At 35.6% G+C, this 12,815-nt stretch overlaps 1 protein-coding gene across 2 annotated transcripts in view; it reads left to right on the forward strand.

The window, feature by feature from the left end:
- The window catches only part of LOC140145931 (uncharacterized), a 52,836-nt gene that overhangs the window by 37,383 nt on the left and 2,638 nt on the right, over positions 1-12,815 (forward strand). For both annotated transcript variants that reach the window (XM_072167667.1, XM_072167668.1), the window contains exons 4-8: positions 2,197-2,275; positions 8,155-8,301; positions 10,292-10,355; positions 11,112-11,186; positions 12,041-12,185. In XM_072167667.1, the coding sequence (XP_072023768.1) occupies positions 2,197-2,275; positions 8,155-8,301; positions 10,292-10,355; positions 11,112-11,186; positions 12,041-12,185 (510 nt within the window). The remainder of the gene's footprint in view (positions 1-2,196; positions 2,276-8,154; positions 8,302-10,291; positions 10,356-11,111; positions 11,187-12,040; positions 12,186-12,815) is intronic.

The raw sequence follows: 12,815 nt of genomic DNA on the forward strand, positions 1-12,815 counted from the left end.
CTATAGGTATTTTGATTATTTCTGTATTCTTTGTTCCATGTATGACACCTGGCAGCTATTGCAGATAGGCCTTTCTTGCTCTAAACTCCCGATATTGAAATTCATTGCTAGTCTGGGAATTATTATTCAATTAGAAGATATTAAAGTTTAAAATAATTCTATCTATCAGAAACATCTCCATGGGTTAAATTTGATGGAAGATGATTTATTCAAAATTTATTAAAAGCTATCTTGCACACATGAGTGTAGTCCAAACACTTTGAATCCTGAATCAAGTATGGAATATGTGACTCGTTCCAGGAAAATATACTGTAAGTTTACATGGCAAGTCTCTGTGAAATTATAAACTAGCCTGATTTGAAATATAGAAAAAATATTAAAGTATTGGCTTGGCTAAATTCAAAACCAAACCTTCAATTTTCAAAAACAAGATCATTAAAAAGCTAAAATCATCATTGTCATAATTGTCACCATCATCATCATCACCCCCATCATCATAACTATTTTTGAGCAGCTCAATTGTACTATATATATGCTAAATTGATTTCTGTTTCTCATTCCTTTACATCACAAACAAAAAGCATTGTTATGCAACACAAAACACTTCAAATAACCCATCTATTTGTCATTGTCATAATCATCATCATCTACATGTACATGGTATCACACCAGATTTATCATATCTTATTTCATCCCCATTTCTCGTAATTCATAATCATCATTTGCTGAACGGGATAAATTTTCTAAGATTTTCAAATTCCGTGAGAGGTTTTCAGCATACTGTTGCCCTGGGCAATCAGGCATATTTTTAAAGAAATTGTAGCGCAGGTTGAATGTCCTGGAATTGTCCCTGTCAATTACTGATATATCTCTCTGACAAGTGAGTCTTCACTTCAAACTCATCGTGAATTATTGTTAAAAAAGAAATTTAAATTCTTTTTCAATTTTTAAGAGATGATTTGCATTAGGTTTCGAATCTGTCACATTCCTATCAAACAAATATTGCTTAAAGGAAGGTGACCTGATATATTTGGAAAATCAAATTCTTTAAAACTTATGTATAACATAGAATGTTGTCCCTTTCAAGCATTCATGCAAAAAAAGATCATGTAAATATTCCTTGTATATAAATGCGACTAATTCTTTTTGGAATTACTGTCATTTAATACAGGGTAAAACTGGTAGTCTACAGTGTTTTTATTAATGATAATCATCATGATCGGGAGGGCGAGTTAGTGTAGTGGTCTTCGCACTCGCTTCTCACCACTGTGGCCAGGGTTCAATTCCCCACGGTGCCACATGTGAGTTTGGTTGCAGATCCATGCTCGTCCTCGAAGGTTTTTCTCTGGGTGCTCCGGTTTTCCTCCTGCATCTAAAATCGGACCTCTTCCCATATCCCTGTCCTGTCATATCTGGATGGCATCCCTTAAATTTAGTAGCCTCTGAGCACTATTGGGCTTTGCCTGGCTTCGGCCGAATGTTATAAATAAAAAAATAAGTAAATAAATGATCATGTAATAAATTGATATCAAATGAGAGATCCTATTTTTCTCACTAACATACTGAAATTAGGAGTTCCAAATCGGTGTATTTCCAAAGATATCATCAAAAAGCTGCTGAATTAGTCGAAAACGTGGTATACCACCGTTGAGACTAATTCGACAGTTTTTGATGATTTTTTCGAAATATACCGCTTTGGAAACCTAATTTCAATATGTTAATGAGAAAATATGAGCTTTCACCTGATACCAAAATCTGCATTTTGATGGGGTAAAGTTGGGAATAAGGCTGTCAATCAGGTTACCCACCTTTATGTAAGTAACATTTTCATATGGGTGCACAATGGGTGTCAGAAATTTGTTTGAATCTTGGGTTATTTAAAGGTTATCAAATATTTATGATAGTTTTCAAAACATTTTTGAATGATTCCCTCAAAATATTTGCTCATTTGTAAAAATATTTAGTCAAGACTATAAAAATGTTTTGGTCTCCCTTTGTAATACAAATATTAAAACACATAAATTAAGTTCTGAAGGTCTTTGTATATCCCAATATTTTTTTAACAAAAACATTTTGACAAAAGTTGAAAAACAAAATGGGAAAAACACTTTCCATTGATGTGTTTGCTGGGATTACTTGAAGTCATTACACAATTGTATTTTTTATTGTTTTCCCCCTACTTTTTTTGTGTTTCAGGTATTGTTGAGCTTCCAGATAACATCAAGTGCTGTAAGAACTTATCCTTGGTAGAGATATCAGTGAATCCATTGGGCAGGTAAGTGGGCTGCATGCAATGAATGTGGTTCTTAAAACCATGGTTGTAATATGCTGGCGAAGTGATGTAATAATTGGATTAACTACCATGTAGCAATAGGTGAAAACAATTTTTGAATATATCGCGCTGCACTACAAGCAGGTTGCACCCATCACCTGTGTATGTCTGTAATCATAGATTGAATACAATACTTGTCTTTTCAAAGATACAAATCTTACAGGTGCGAGTGATCAGCATGATATGGTTCAATGCAAAGGTACCGTGTGAATGTGTAACGGCGCTAATATACTGCATTGTTGTGCACTATTATGCAAGAAGAACATAAGTTTGTTGCCCTGGCCACTTTTTTGTTAATTTAAGGTCTTTCATGTGATGCATCTCAACAAATCACAGTGCGCGATTTTGAATAATGGGTTGTGGAGGAAATAGAATATAAGTTAACAGGTCAAGCCACATCTTCCCTGCAGACCATAAATGTTTATTGAAACATAGTGCAGCAATGATACAAACCATTCAAATCACTCCAATTTTGTTTGGCAACCAAGAATTTGTCCAACAACAAATGTCCTTATATTGTTTGCCTACAAATGTTGTTATGGTGCTTTAAGTTCTGATAACCATCATAGAGGAATTTAAATCCAAATAATTCATGCATATCAGTGGAAATAAAGTTAGGCAATAATGGCTGCTATATATGTATGTATATGTGGGTTACTTATTGATATCAACATCTAGAGCTTGCAGAGCAAAATGAGTTTACTCCCCCTAAAGGCAGCTATTTATTATTTTATTTTAAATTAATACTTTAATTAGCAATTAATGCTTCCTCCTCTCTATTTCACATAGGGCAGCTATTATTGCATTCCTATGTTGTTCACATTAGTTACTTTGATCTAATCAAGCAGAATAAGTTGGTTATCAGTTCACAGAATGTTGGCAAACTTATAAAGATTTAGCCTACCTACCTACTTACTTGAATTATATCCTTACACAATGGAGTTGTTGTTATAACTGACTGTTGCTCTTATTGTTGTTTTGGTTCTAGTTTTGGTCCATTAACTTCAAATTGTTGCTATTGAATAACTAGTTTGTAACATATTTTAACCAGATTATATTGTTTAAATAGACTTTCAGTGACTTTTTTTTTCTGACAGTGTACCAAAATCAAATTTGGCCATTTGTATTCTTACTATTATATACCTTTCTACCTGCAGGAATTATTTTTGGGGAGGGATGCAGATTTTTTTTAGGGAGGAGTGCATTTTTGTGAAAAGTGGACCCTTTATGACCAAAAATGCATAAAACTTTTTTTTTTTGCGTGTGATGCTCACAAGTTGGACATTTTGGGGACTTTTTATAGTATAAAATAATAATTATACTTTTGCAAGTGGGTGGGGCTGCTTTCTACACAATTTAAAAGTCAAATAAATCAGTATTCATGATTTTGAGAGTCTAGAGGACAATCTAGGAGGGCATACATATAAAAATGGATGGGGTATGCATCCCAATATGGAATTGCCATTGCTGAAAACATAATAACATTTGATATATATATATATTTCTAGGCACAATACAATAATTTTTGTTTTGTTATAAACTTGAAAAATATGCACCCCAATATGGAATTGCCATTGCTGAAAACGTCATAATAACATTTGGTAGATATTTTGTTTTGTTTTGGGGCACAATACAATAATATTTTGTGTGTTGCTATGAACTTGGACAAATATTATACCATTGACTGTAATCATATACCATTGATTGGATGGTCTATGTTGTAATTCACACTTCTTGCATTGTGAAAAAACACATCCAATTTGATGCTCTCACATTGGCATGGCTTCTATACTACAGCACAGGTGACTCATTCCCAAATTGCATTACAGATTCTCTCAATGGAATTTGTTGATCACCCAGGTGTGATGATAAATGGGGTAGAATTGAATACTGTACTATCAAATTAAGGCACATTTATTGCATCATTTGTCATGGCGCAGATATAACTACAAACAGTGCTCTAAGCTACAGCTAATGCAGCATATATGTAGAAGAGCTGGATTCACAATGTGGGGTGTAGGGGGGTGTCTGTGCAACAAACGGCACCAGCACTCTGTGTATCCGCATTCTGCAGGTACTCATGCTTGTCTGTGAACTTTGAAACCACCCCCTTTTGCATCTCATTTCACAAAGTCCATCTCTTAGCCATTCTACAATTTCAAAAAAAAAAAATACAAGCAATTAAAACATGATTTTACCAAATTTTTTTCTTTGAAATGTTCACATGTAAAAATATGTTTTGATTTTTGTAAATACCTGTTGGTCTCTTTTGGCTTTATTTTGGGGTATAGCAGTTCTTGGAATAAAAAAATAGATTTAAATAACAAAAATCTGATTTAAATGAAAAATAAATCAATTCTTTTCTGCAACCCTGCTATGCTAACTGTAAACATGGGATGAGTGATACCATTATTCTTGTGTTGGGCCTTACGAGACTTACGATATGAGACTTACAATATGTAAATGGGTAATTCTACAATTTTAGGCTAAAAATTCAAGCAATTAAAACATGAATATCAGTATGCGGCTGCTTTATATTTTCTTTCAATGTAGTTTTCTTCTTTACAGTTGGTACAAGTGATCACAGATCTAGTCCAAGATCTGTTCAAAGTGATCAACAAAAATTACTAGTTATTAAAACCATTATAGTCATTGTAATAAAAAAATAGTTGTAATAAACAGGCTGTGTCAAGTTGAATCTATAAGGGTAATTGATAATAATGCCATGGCCGCTGGCAAATCTCCATTCATTTTGCTATTATGGTTTGTTATTGTACCCTGTTTTAAACTGTCAGATAAATAAAGTTACAACAAATTGTAATTTGTGAACAAAACAAATAAATAATTTGATAGTGCATTGTGCTATCACAGTTTAGTCTAAAATAGTGGATCTGTCACATTTACCTGCATAATTGGTCATATGTCAAAATTGTCAATGTCATATAAGTTACGAAAAAAAGTTACACTTTGCAAAAAAACACAACTTTTCTTCTATACATCCGAATGATATGAAGTAAACATTAAAAAAGCTGACTCTACTACACCCCCTGATTGAATTTTGTGATTAATTTTGCACTTTTCTCAAAAAATACCTACACACTGGTCACAAAAGTTATGTATACATATAGGGGCAAGGAATCCAGTTACTACACTGGAATTTCAGTGACTCAAGACAAGTGGTTCATTATGTTAAGAAATGAGGTACATTCTAGCGGTACCTCTTTTCTTATCATAAATAACATATCGCTGAAATTCCAGTGTAGTAACTGGATTCATTGCCCCTATAATATACATAACTTTTGTTACTAGTGTGTTATTATTTTTTGAGAAAAATGCAAAAATAGGACCGTACTGACGCGAGTATAGTCCCACCTTCGAGTAAAGTCCCACCCCCAAATTTTCGAAAAATTTCAGAAAAGTTATTTATTTTTTCGGCTTTGGAGTGTCCCAGGACCTAGACCTAATGCTAGGATCATTCATGGTTGACCTAAAAAAAAAAAAAAATTCAAGATGTTTTGTATTTTTTAATATGAAAATTGATACTTGGTATTCATGTCATAATCTATTAATGATTTCAAAATGCATTCAAATTCAATGCATTTTGAAATCATTAATAGACTATGACATGAATACAAATTATCAATTTTCATATTAAAATACAAAATATCTTGAAATTTTTTAAATTTTTTTATTTTTAGGTCAACCATGAATGATCCTAGCATTTAGGTCTAGGTCTAGGGACACTACAAAACCGAAAAAATAAAAAACTTTTTTTTTTAATTCGAGTATAGTCCCACCCCCCAATTTTGAAAAATGTTCACCCAAAAACGGGTGGGACTATACTCAAGGCCATCACGGTAATAATAATTTATCAAGGGTGTAGTACCACCTTAAGGGCTGGGGTATGAGCGACCTTGAAGTTCTGGTATCTGGAGAGGGGAAGCAATGAGTTACCCCAAATCACAGCGGCAGGTAGTGACTGGGCCGCCGAGTGCTAATATATATTTATTTTGGAAGGTTCGTGTTTGTTTTAAATTTTGGGGCGTTTTTCCAAAATTTGATATTTTTGGTCATATTTCAAAAAAAGCGACATGCCAAAGACAACTCTTTGGGCACATAGTTTGTTATTGTTATTGCAGTTCTTTTCCACATACCTACGTTAACATTCGATTGGGTGATTTACTAATATTATATATTTTATGACTGCAATTTGGCGTTTTCAATGCGTTTTACACGTATCATGAAATTAACGCAACTATCTAGTCACGCTGCTTTTAGAATTTTTACCTGATCGTCGGCTTTTGCAGGCAACAGAATGCAGATTGGCTCACGATAGATGTCGTATTCCTCTATGTGGTTCACTCATTGATAAAATGAGTTTGCATTCCTTGTAACAACACACACATTGCCGCCGGAAACCGGGTCTGGTACTGATTTTGGGACAGCCAATAGACTTCAGCGCCGTATCAAATCTCATAAAAACCACCACGACTGACGACTATGTGTTTATGTTTCCCATCGCAAGCTTGTGTCTACATCTATTACTATACTTCTTTGGAAACGTTGACCTTTGACCATTCTTTGTATAACGCCTGATATGACCTTGATATGTTCGCTTGATTGGGTACGTTATAGCATCCATTTCATTGAGGTGTTAGGACTTGGTCAGTAAATACTTGCAGGGATACAATAGTTTAACATGGTGTGTGAGCATAGTGAAAGACTCATTATTGATTAGGCGCGGACATATTAAAGGCACAGGTCCTTCATTGCGTGCATAGCAGAAAATTATAATAGAATGTGTGAATAGAATGTTTGGAATTTTGCAACTAAAATACTAACTGCATTCTGCATTATGTATTTATTTATTTATTTAGGCCTATGCCTATTTATTTATTTACTGACTTATTTATTTATTTTATTTATTTGGTATATTAGTTAGTAGGCCTAGTTAGTAATATTCCATGATAGGCCTACGTCGGTTTATTATTGATTGTTGATAACTTGATAACTTGATTGATTGATCGATTGATAGTCATTTCACATTATATTCCTAGTTTATAGGCCAATTTGAATAACATCGTACATTAGATAAATAGACCTATCAGTATTGATTTATTCTATTCAGCAATATCAAGGATTACTATATATCAAACTTCTCATAGCTGATTGGCAGTTGGCTCAGTGGTAACGCAGTAGGTTTTACAACACCCAGGTCCCGGGTTCGATTCCCACCTCTGCCTATTTTTTGCAAGGCTGAGAAAAAATGAAATTTCTGGACTGCAAACTTATTTGGCGCCATGATCTGAGCTGGTCCTTTTCTGGTGGCTGTGTCTGTTACAGGCACACTCCCTCTGCATCCAAACCAGGTTCACGCTCATTACACCTCCCTTAAGGATACAGAAAATGTTGACATTAAACATTATTATACAGGGTGTGTATGAATTATACAGGGTGTAACATAAGAAAATCACAATTTATTCTAACATACTCAAGTTATTTATTTCTCTGAAAATATTTTAATAAAAACAAATATTTGCATATTGCTTGGCATGCGAGGGGTCTCGGTTTTGAATCCCGACGGAAGCAAAAAACTTCTTCTTTGTTTGTTTTCTCTCTTTAATTACTTCCTTCTTTTCCTTCCAGTCACCAAAAAGCCCATGGGTATTAGGGTTAAGTGATTCAAGTATGACAGTCCCAGTGCATTTCTAAGTGGAAAATTCTGCGAGGCATGTCGTCTCAGCTTGCATGTGGATAGGGTAGTGGCTGGCTAGTGACATAGACACCTGCATTCATCATCCTGATGTCTTTTTTCATTTCAGACTTCCAGAGGGTTTCACCCATCTCATCAACTTGACCCAGCTGTATTTAAATGATACCTTGCTAGATTTTCTTCCTGCAAACTTTGGTCGTCTTACCAAACTTAAGGTGCTAGAACTCAGGGAAAATCACTTGCAGTCTCTTCCTAAGTAAGTATTAAGACATTTGCCTATTGCACGGTTCCGCCATGATGCAAGGAGAGCCTTGAACTGGCATGACATGAAAGGAAGAATTACATTATAACTTTACGCAATGTTATATGACTGGTTCAATTCCCATTCATGCATGCTGCCAGATCGAACCTCTCCTCGCACATGGCGGAACTGTGCAATGGGCACAGAGGTCGGTATACACAAGAGTCGCATAAGTTTACATGTTCACGTAACCTCCTTCAACTCATTTGCATAGAACTGGATACCAGGATCGTATTCTGATTCGTCGTTCCTTCTAACCTGTTCTAATTAGCATACTTTTGGATACCTCCATATTTGGTATTACCTACATGTAATTAATTATTTATACCTCTATGTTGTTTGCATAGTGACGTCATTAGAGCTGGTCACTTCGTCAAACATCCGACGAACGAACGTTTGCAGTTTTCTTTTAATTACTGTTATATCGTGAAATACCATATAGCTGAGGTGTTAGTCCAATATGCATAGGAAAATATTTCTGGCGATGACCCATGTTCACATTGGCTAAATAAGCTGTATTTTTTACGCTGGAAAGGGGCGGGTCGAGTCGGCCATTTTGTTTGCAAAAGGCATGTTCTTCTCCCGCGTTACCCGGAAGTGGCAGCACCAGAACAAATGACGTCATTTCTGGATTTCAGCCGGAACGGTTACGTTCTCTGCTGTGCATCAGTATAGGCATCAGCTTATCTAGGTTTTACTAAAGTAAAACATCTTTGGCAATGGGTGAATGGTGATCTGAAATCCCAAGGAAGATGCAAACTCAGAAGTTGCTCTTTGTTCTATAATCTAATTTGGATGCTCTATTGATTTGTACACAAAGTGTCCTCGAAAAAGAGAACTGGTACTGTGCTTTCCTATTCCATTGATCAGAACATTAAAATGCAACTTTAATTTTGCTTCTTTGTGGGATGTCGATCACTGTTTCTTTAAGTATCAACCAATTTCAATCAACGAGAGATAAGAGTATAGGTATTGGCTGCTGCTTAATTTTGGCATATTTGGCTGTGTTTAGGATATACAGCGGTGAACATAACTTGTACCTTCATTGTTTTGCTATCTGACTGTTTCAAAATAATACATCACAAAGAACATTGCAACAGTGCTTCTCTAAAACTGTTAGCTTAGAGCTATTTGATTTCGCAGATATAAACATTACTGTGCAATTGTAGGAAGTGGCCTTTGAGTGTTGATTTGGCCATTGAATTATGGCATATATTATAGCAGGTAATGCATGGTAACCTCTACCTGATTGATTAATTAAATTTGATTGTGCCAGAGGAATTAACATGACTCAGTTGGTGCGTACACTCTCAGTTCATTGGAGTCGTCTTCAGGGAAATTTCAGTTGACACACATGAAAGACTGAAATTAATTTGACTGTTTATACTAGCAATAGACACAAATCTATAGATGTAGCGACCAGTGATGTCACATGTTTACATTATGAGCACCCTCTGTTGATTCCCACAGGGCAAAATAATACATACATGTAGTATCTTTGGCAGAATGCAAAATCTTTTCAAAACCAACTTGCAAAACCTAAGTTTGTTGTTTTAATTTTGTGATATTAGGTAGCTTGTGGCACCTGTAATCAAGTTCGATAACAATTTTGGTATCATTTGATTTGAAACCAATAGTTAATGCAAAATCTCCATGTAAACTATACAATTTTCCACCTCTGACCAACACAGGGTGTGCAAATTGTAAACAAATGTTTCCTCATCTATGTATAGACAAAGTCAACTGAACTCAACTGAAAGACAATCCTTTAACATTCCAACATTCAACATTAACTGTTGGAAGTTGTAGTCAAGCAAAGACTGTACTTGTTATAACAACTCATGGTACTGTGAGAGTCAAACATAACATAATGTTATACTTTTTGATAGTATGCGCTAACTTTCTAACAATTTCTCTGTCTTTTAATGTTTTCCCCTGTTATCAGATCAATATGTAGGTTGACAGAACTAGAGAGGCTGGACCTTGGCCAGAATGACTTCAAGGAATTGGTGAGTGGATCTCCTTTCAAGTTAAAGGTCAACATCTTGGTTTAAGAGGCTCTGCAATAAATATGTGTGCAAGGTGGGGTAGAGTGGTTTCTTAAAATAGAGATGCAATAAATAAACACATACAAGAGTAACTGTACCTTCTCTTCAGAAAAAAAGATCTATGCTCTTTGTGATATGTTTATAATGTTAGGAGAGCATGGCCTAATGGTTTAGGTGCTTGCCTTTGGTGCACAATGTCCCGGGTTCAATTCCTGGTGGTGGAGATGTGATGGGATGTTGACTTGTGGGAAGAAAGGTCTGAAATTAATTGGCAACATATCGTAGATTAAATTCAGACATATACTCTCCTTAGAATTGGGTAAATGAATGAGAGTACTCCGTCCTTTGGAGGGGACTTTAGGCCTTTGGTCCCTTGTTCAGAGATCCATACATGTAAATGCATCTCACAGTCAGTTTTGAAAGAGTTGGGTGGTAATCTATGACTATTCTCAAACCATCCCAGAGTTCAAATGGGCCCTCAATGGAAATAAGCTTCAATAGAAGCTTTCTTGAGTTATCCACAGAGGGAGAGTAAATTTCAAATGGGGTTACCATGGGTGACTATTTGAAACCTACACCCCCTGTGTGAAGGATTAAGGCCATGTCATTCATATGGGGTGTATGGATTTCAACTGGAATAGCCTCTAAGTTAGAGGTGTGTATCAATCTGTTTTTTCCGAACATATGAGGTACTTTATTTGTTTGTTATTTTTGCAGCCTGCTGTTGTTGGTACACTGGTGAACCTCAAAGAATTATGGATAGATTCTAACAGGATTGTACAACTACCGCAGGTAAGAACTATTTTGATTGGTTGCAAAGAGGAGACAATCATGCATTGAGCCAATCAGAGATGTCAAATGGAGTCGCCCACACACTGAGAAATCACCCCGATCTAGTCCACTAATTTTGAAAAACTCAATCTGATCCGTTTTCGGTCTGAGTCTATCTAGATCGGCCCGGGGTATTTTAGATTTTCGGGTTTCCCTGCAGAGCATAAACGGAGGTCTCCGGCAATCACATCAAAAATAATTATCAAGCACAAATCACATGGTTTTTATTTAAAATAAACTCATATTGACCATTAAAACAAATAAAAACAGCTGTCTCTCAACATGCAATATTCAAAATTCCCGGGCACTGAAATTGTCTGTTGCAATGACGTCCAAGTAATATAATGAAGACTGCCAACAATTGAGCACAAATAACCATGATGTCATTGCACTAGACAATTTCGGCGCTGGGTATTTTGAATATCATGTGCTGTTGAGAGTCGGGTGTTTACATTTGGTTTTTATGGTCAGTATGAGTTTGTTTAAAATAAAACACAAAAAGTCATATGATTTGTGCTTGATAATTGTTTTTTTAACATATAAGGCATAATGTAGTGATTGCCAGAGACTTCCTTAAATATAATATGGGCAATACTCTGACCTAATAAAAGTACTTCTTGTTTACTATTACAGAGCTTAGGTAATCTTGAGGACCTGATCTATTTTGATGCTTCCTGTAATCGTATTGAATACCTACCTGATGAGATGGAAGGACTACGCAGTGTTGCTGACCTGCATCTGTCTAGAAATTATCTCCAAGTGTAGTATGATATGGGCAATACCTAGTAAAAGTACTTTGTTGTTTACTATTACAGAGTATAGGTAATCTTGAGGACCTGATCTATTTTGATGCTTCCTGTAATCGTATTGAATACCTACCTGATGAGATGGAAGGACTACGCAGTGTTGCTGACCTGCATCTGTCTAGAAATTATCTCCAAGAGCTTCCAAAGAATATAGGTAAGCAGGGGGGCCACTGACCAGGCCCCACAGTCTGCAAAATTATGGACATTCCAGAGAAAGGTCAATGCAATTGGTCAGAGAAATTCCTTGAATGTCAGAAGTTATGAACAAGGTGTGGAATTCACTTTCAAAGAGAAAGTGAGAATGCAAACTTTGTATAATTTAGTGCAAATAAAAATTAAAATAGAGGAAAAAAATGGTGTTTGAAAATGAAAGATTTAAGGCTGATTGAAGGAGCGTCAAATGCTGATTTTATAACTCTGCCGATTTAGAATATCTTTATAACTCAAACTCTGCCGATTTAGAATATCTTTGACGAAAAACAAGTATAGTTCTGAAGCGCAAAAGGAATGATTTAAACAGAGATTAGGGGCGTCACCAACTTTACCCAACCTACGACTCGCTCATCCATTTATCTGACCAGTGGAGGTCAACATCTGTTGCTACTTTCGGTCAGAGGACCCAGTTGCCCTTCTACCACCAAACCCAACATCAGTCGGTATTAAGGACCAGTAAAAGTGGATGCTGGTCGCAGGCCACCAACCTCCCCAATGTAAGTCGTGAGAACTTTTTAAAATTTTACTTTTTCAATATAATTATCTGGTGTTACCATTATGCTCTCTGTAA

Source organism: Amphiura filiformis, chromosome 2, assembly GCF_039555335.1.
Source record: "Amphiura filiformis chromosome 2, Afil_fr2py, whole genome shotgun sequence".
NCBI lineage: Eukaryota > Metazoa > Echinodermata > Ophiuroidea > Amphilepidida > Amphiuridae > Amphiura > Amphiura filiformis.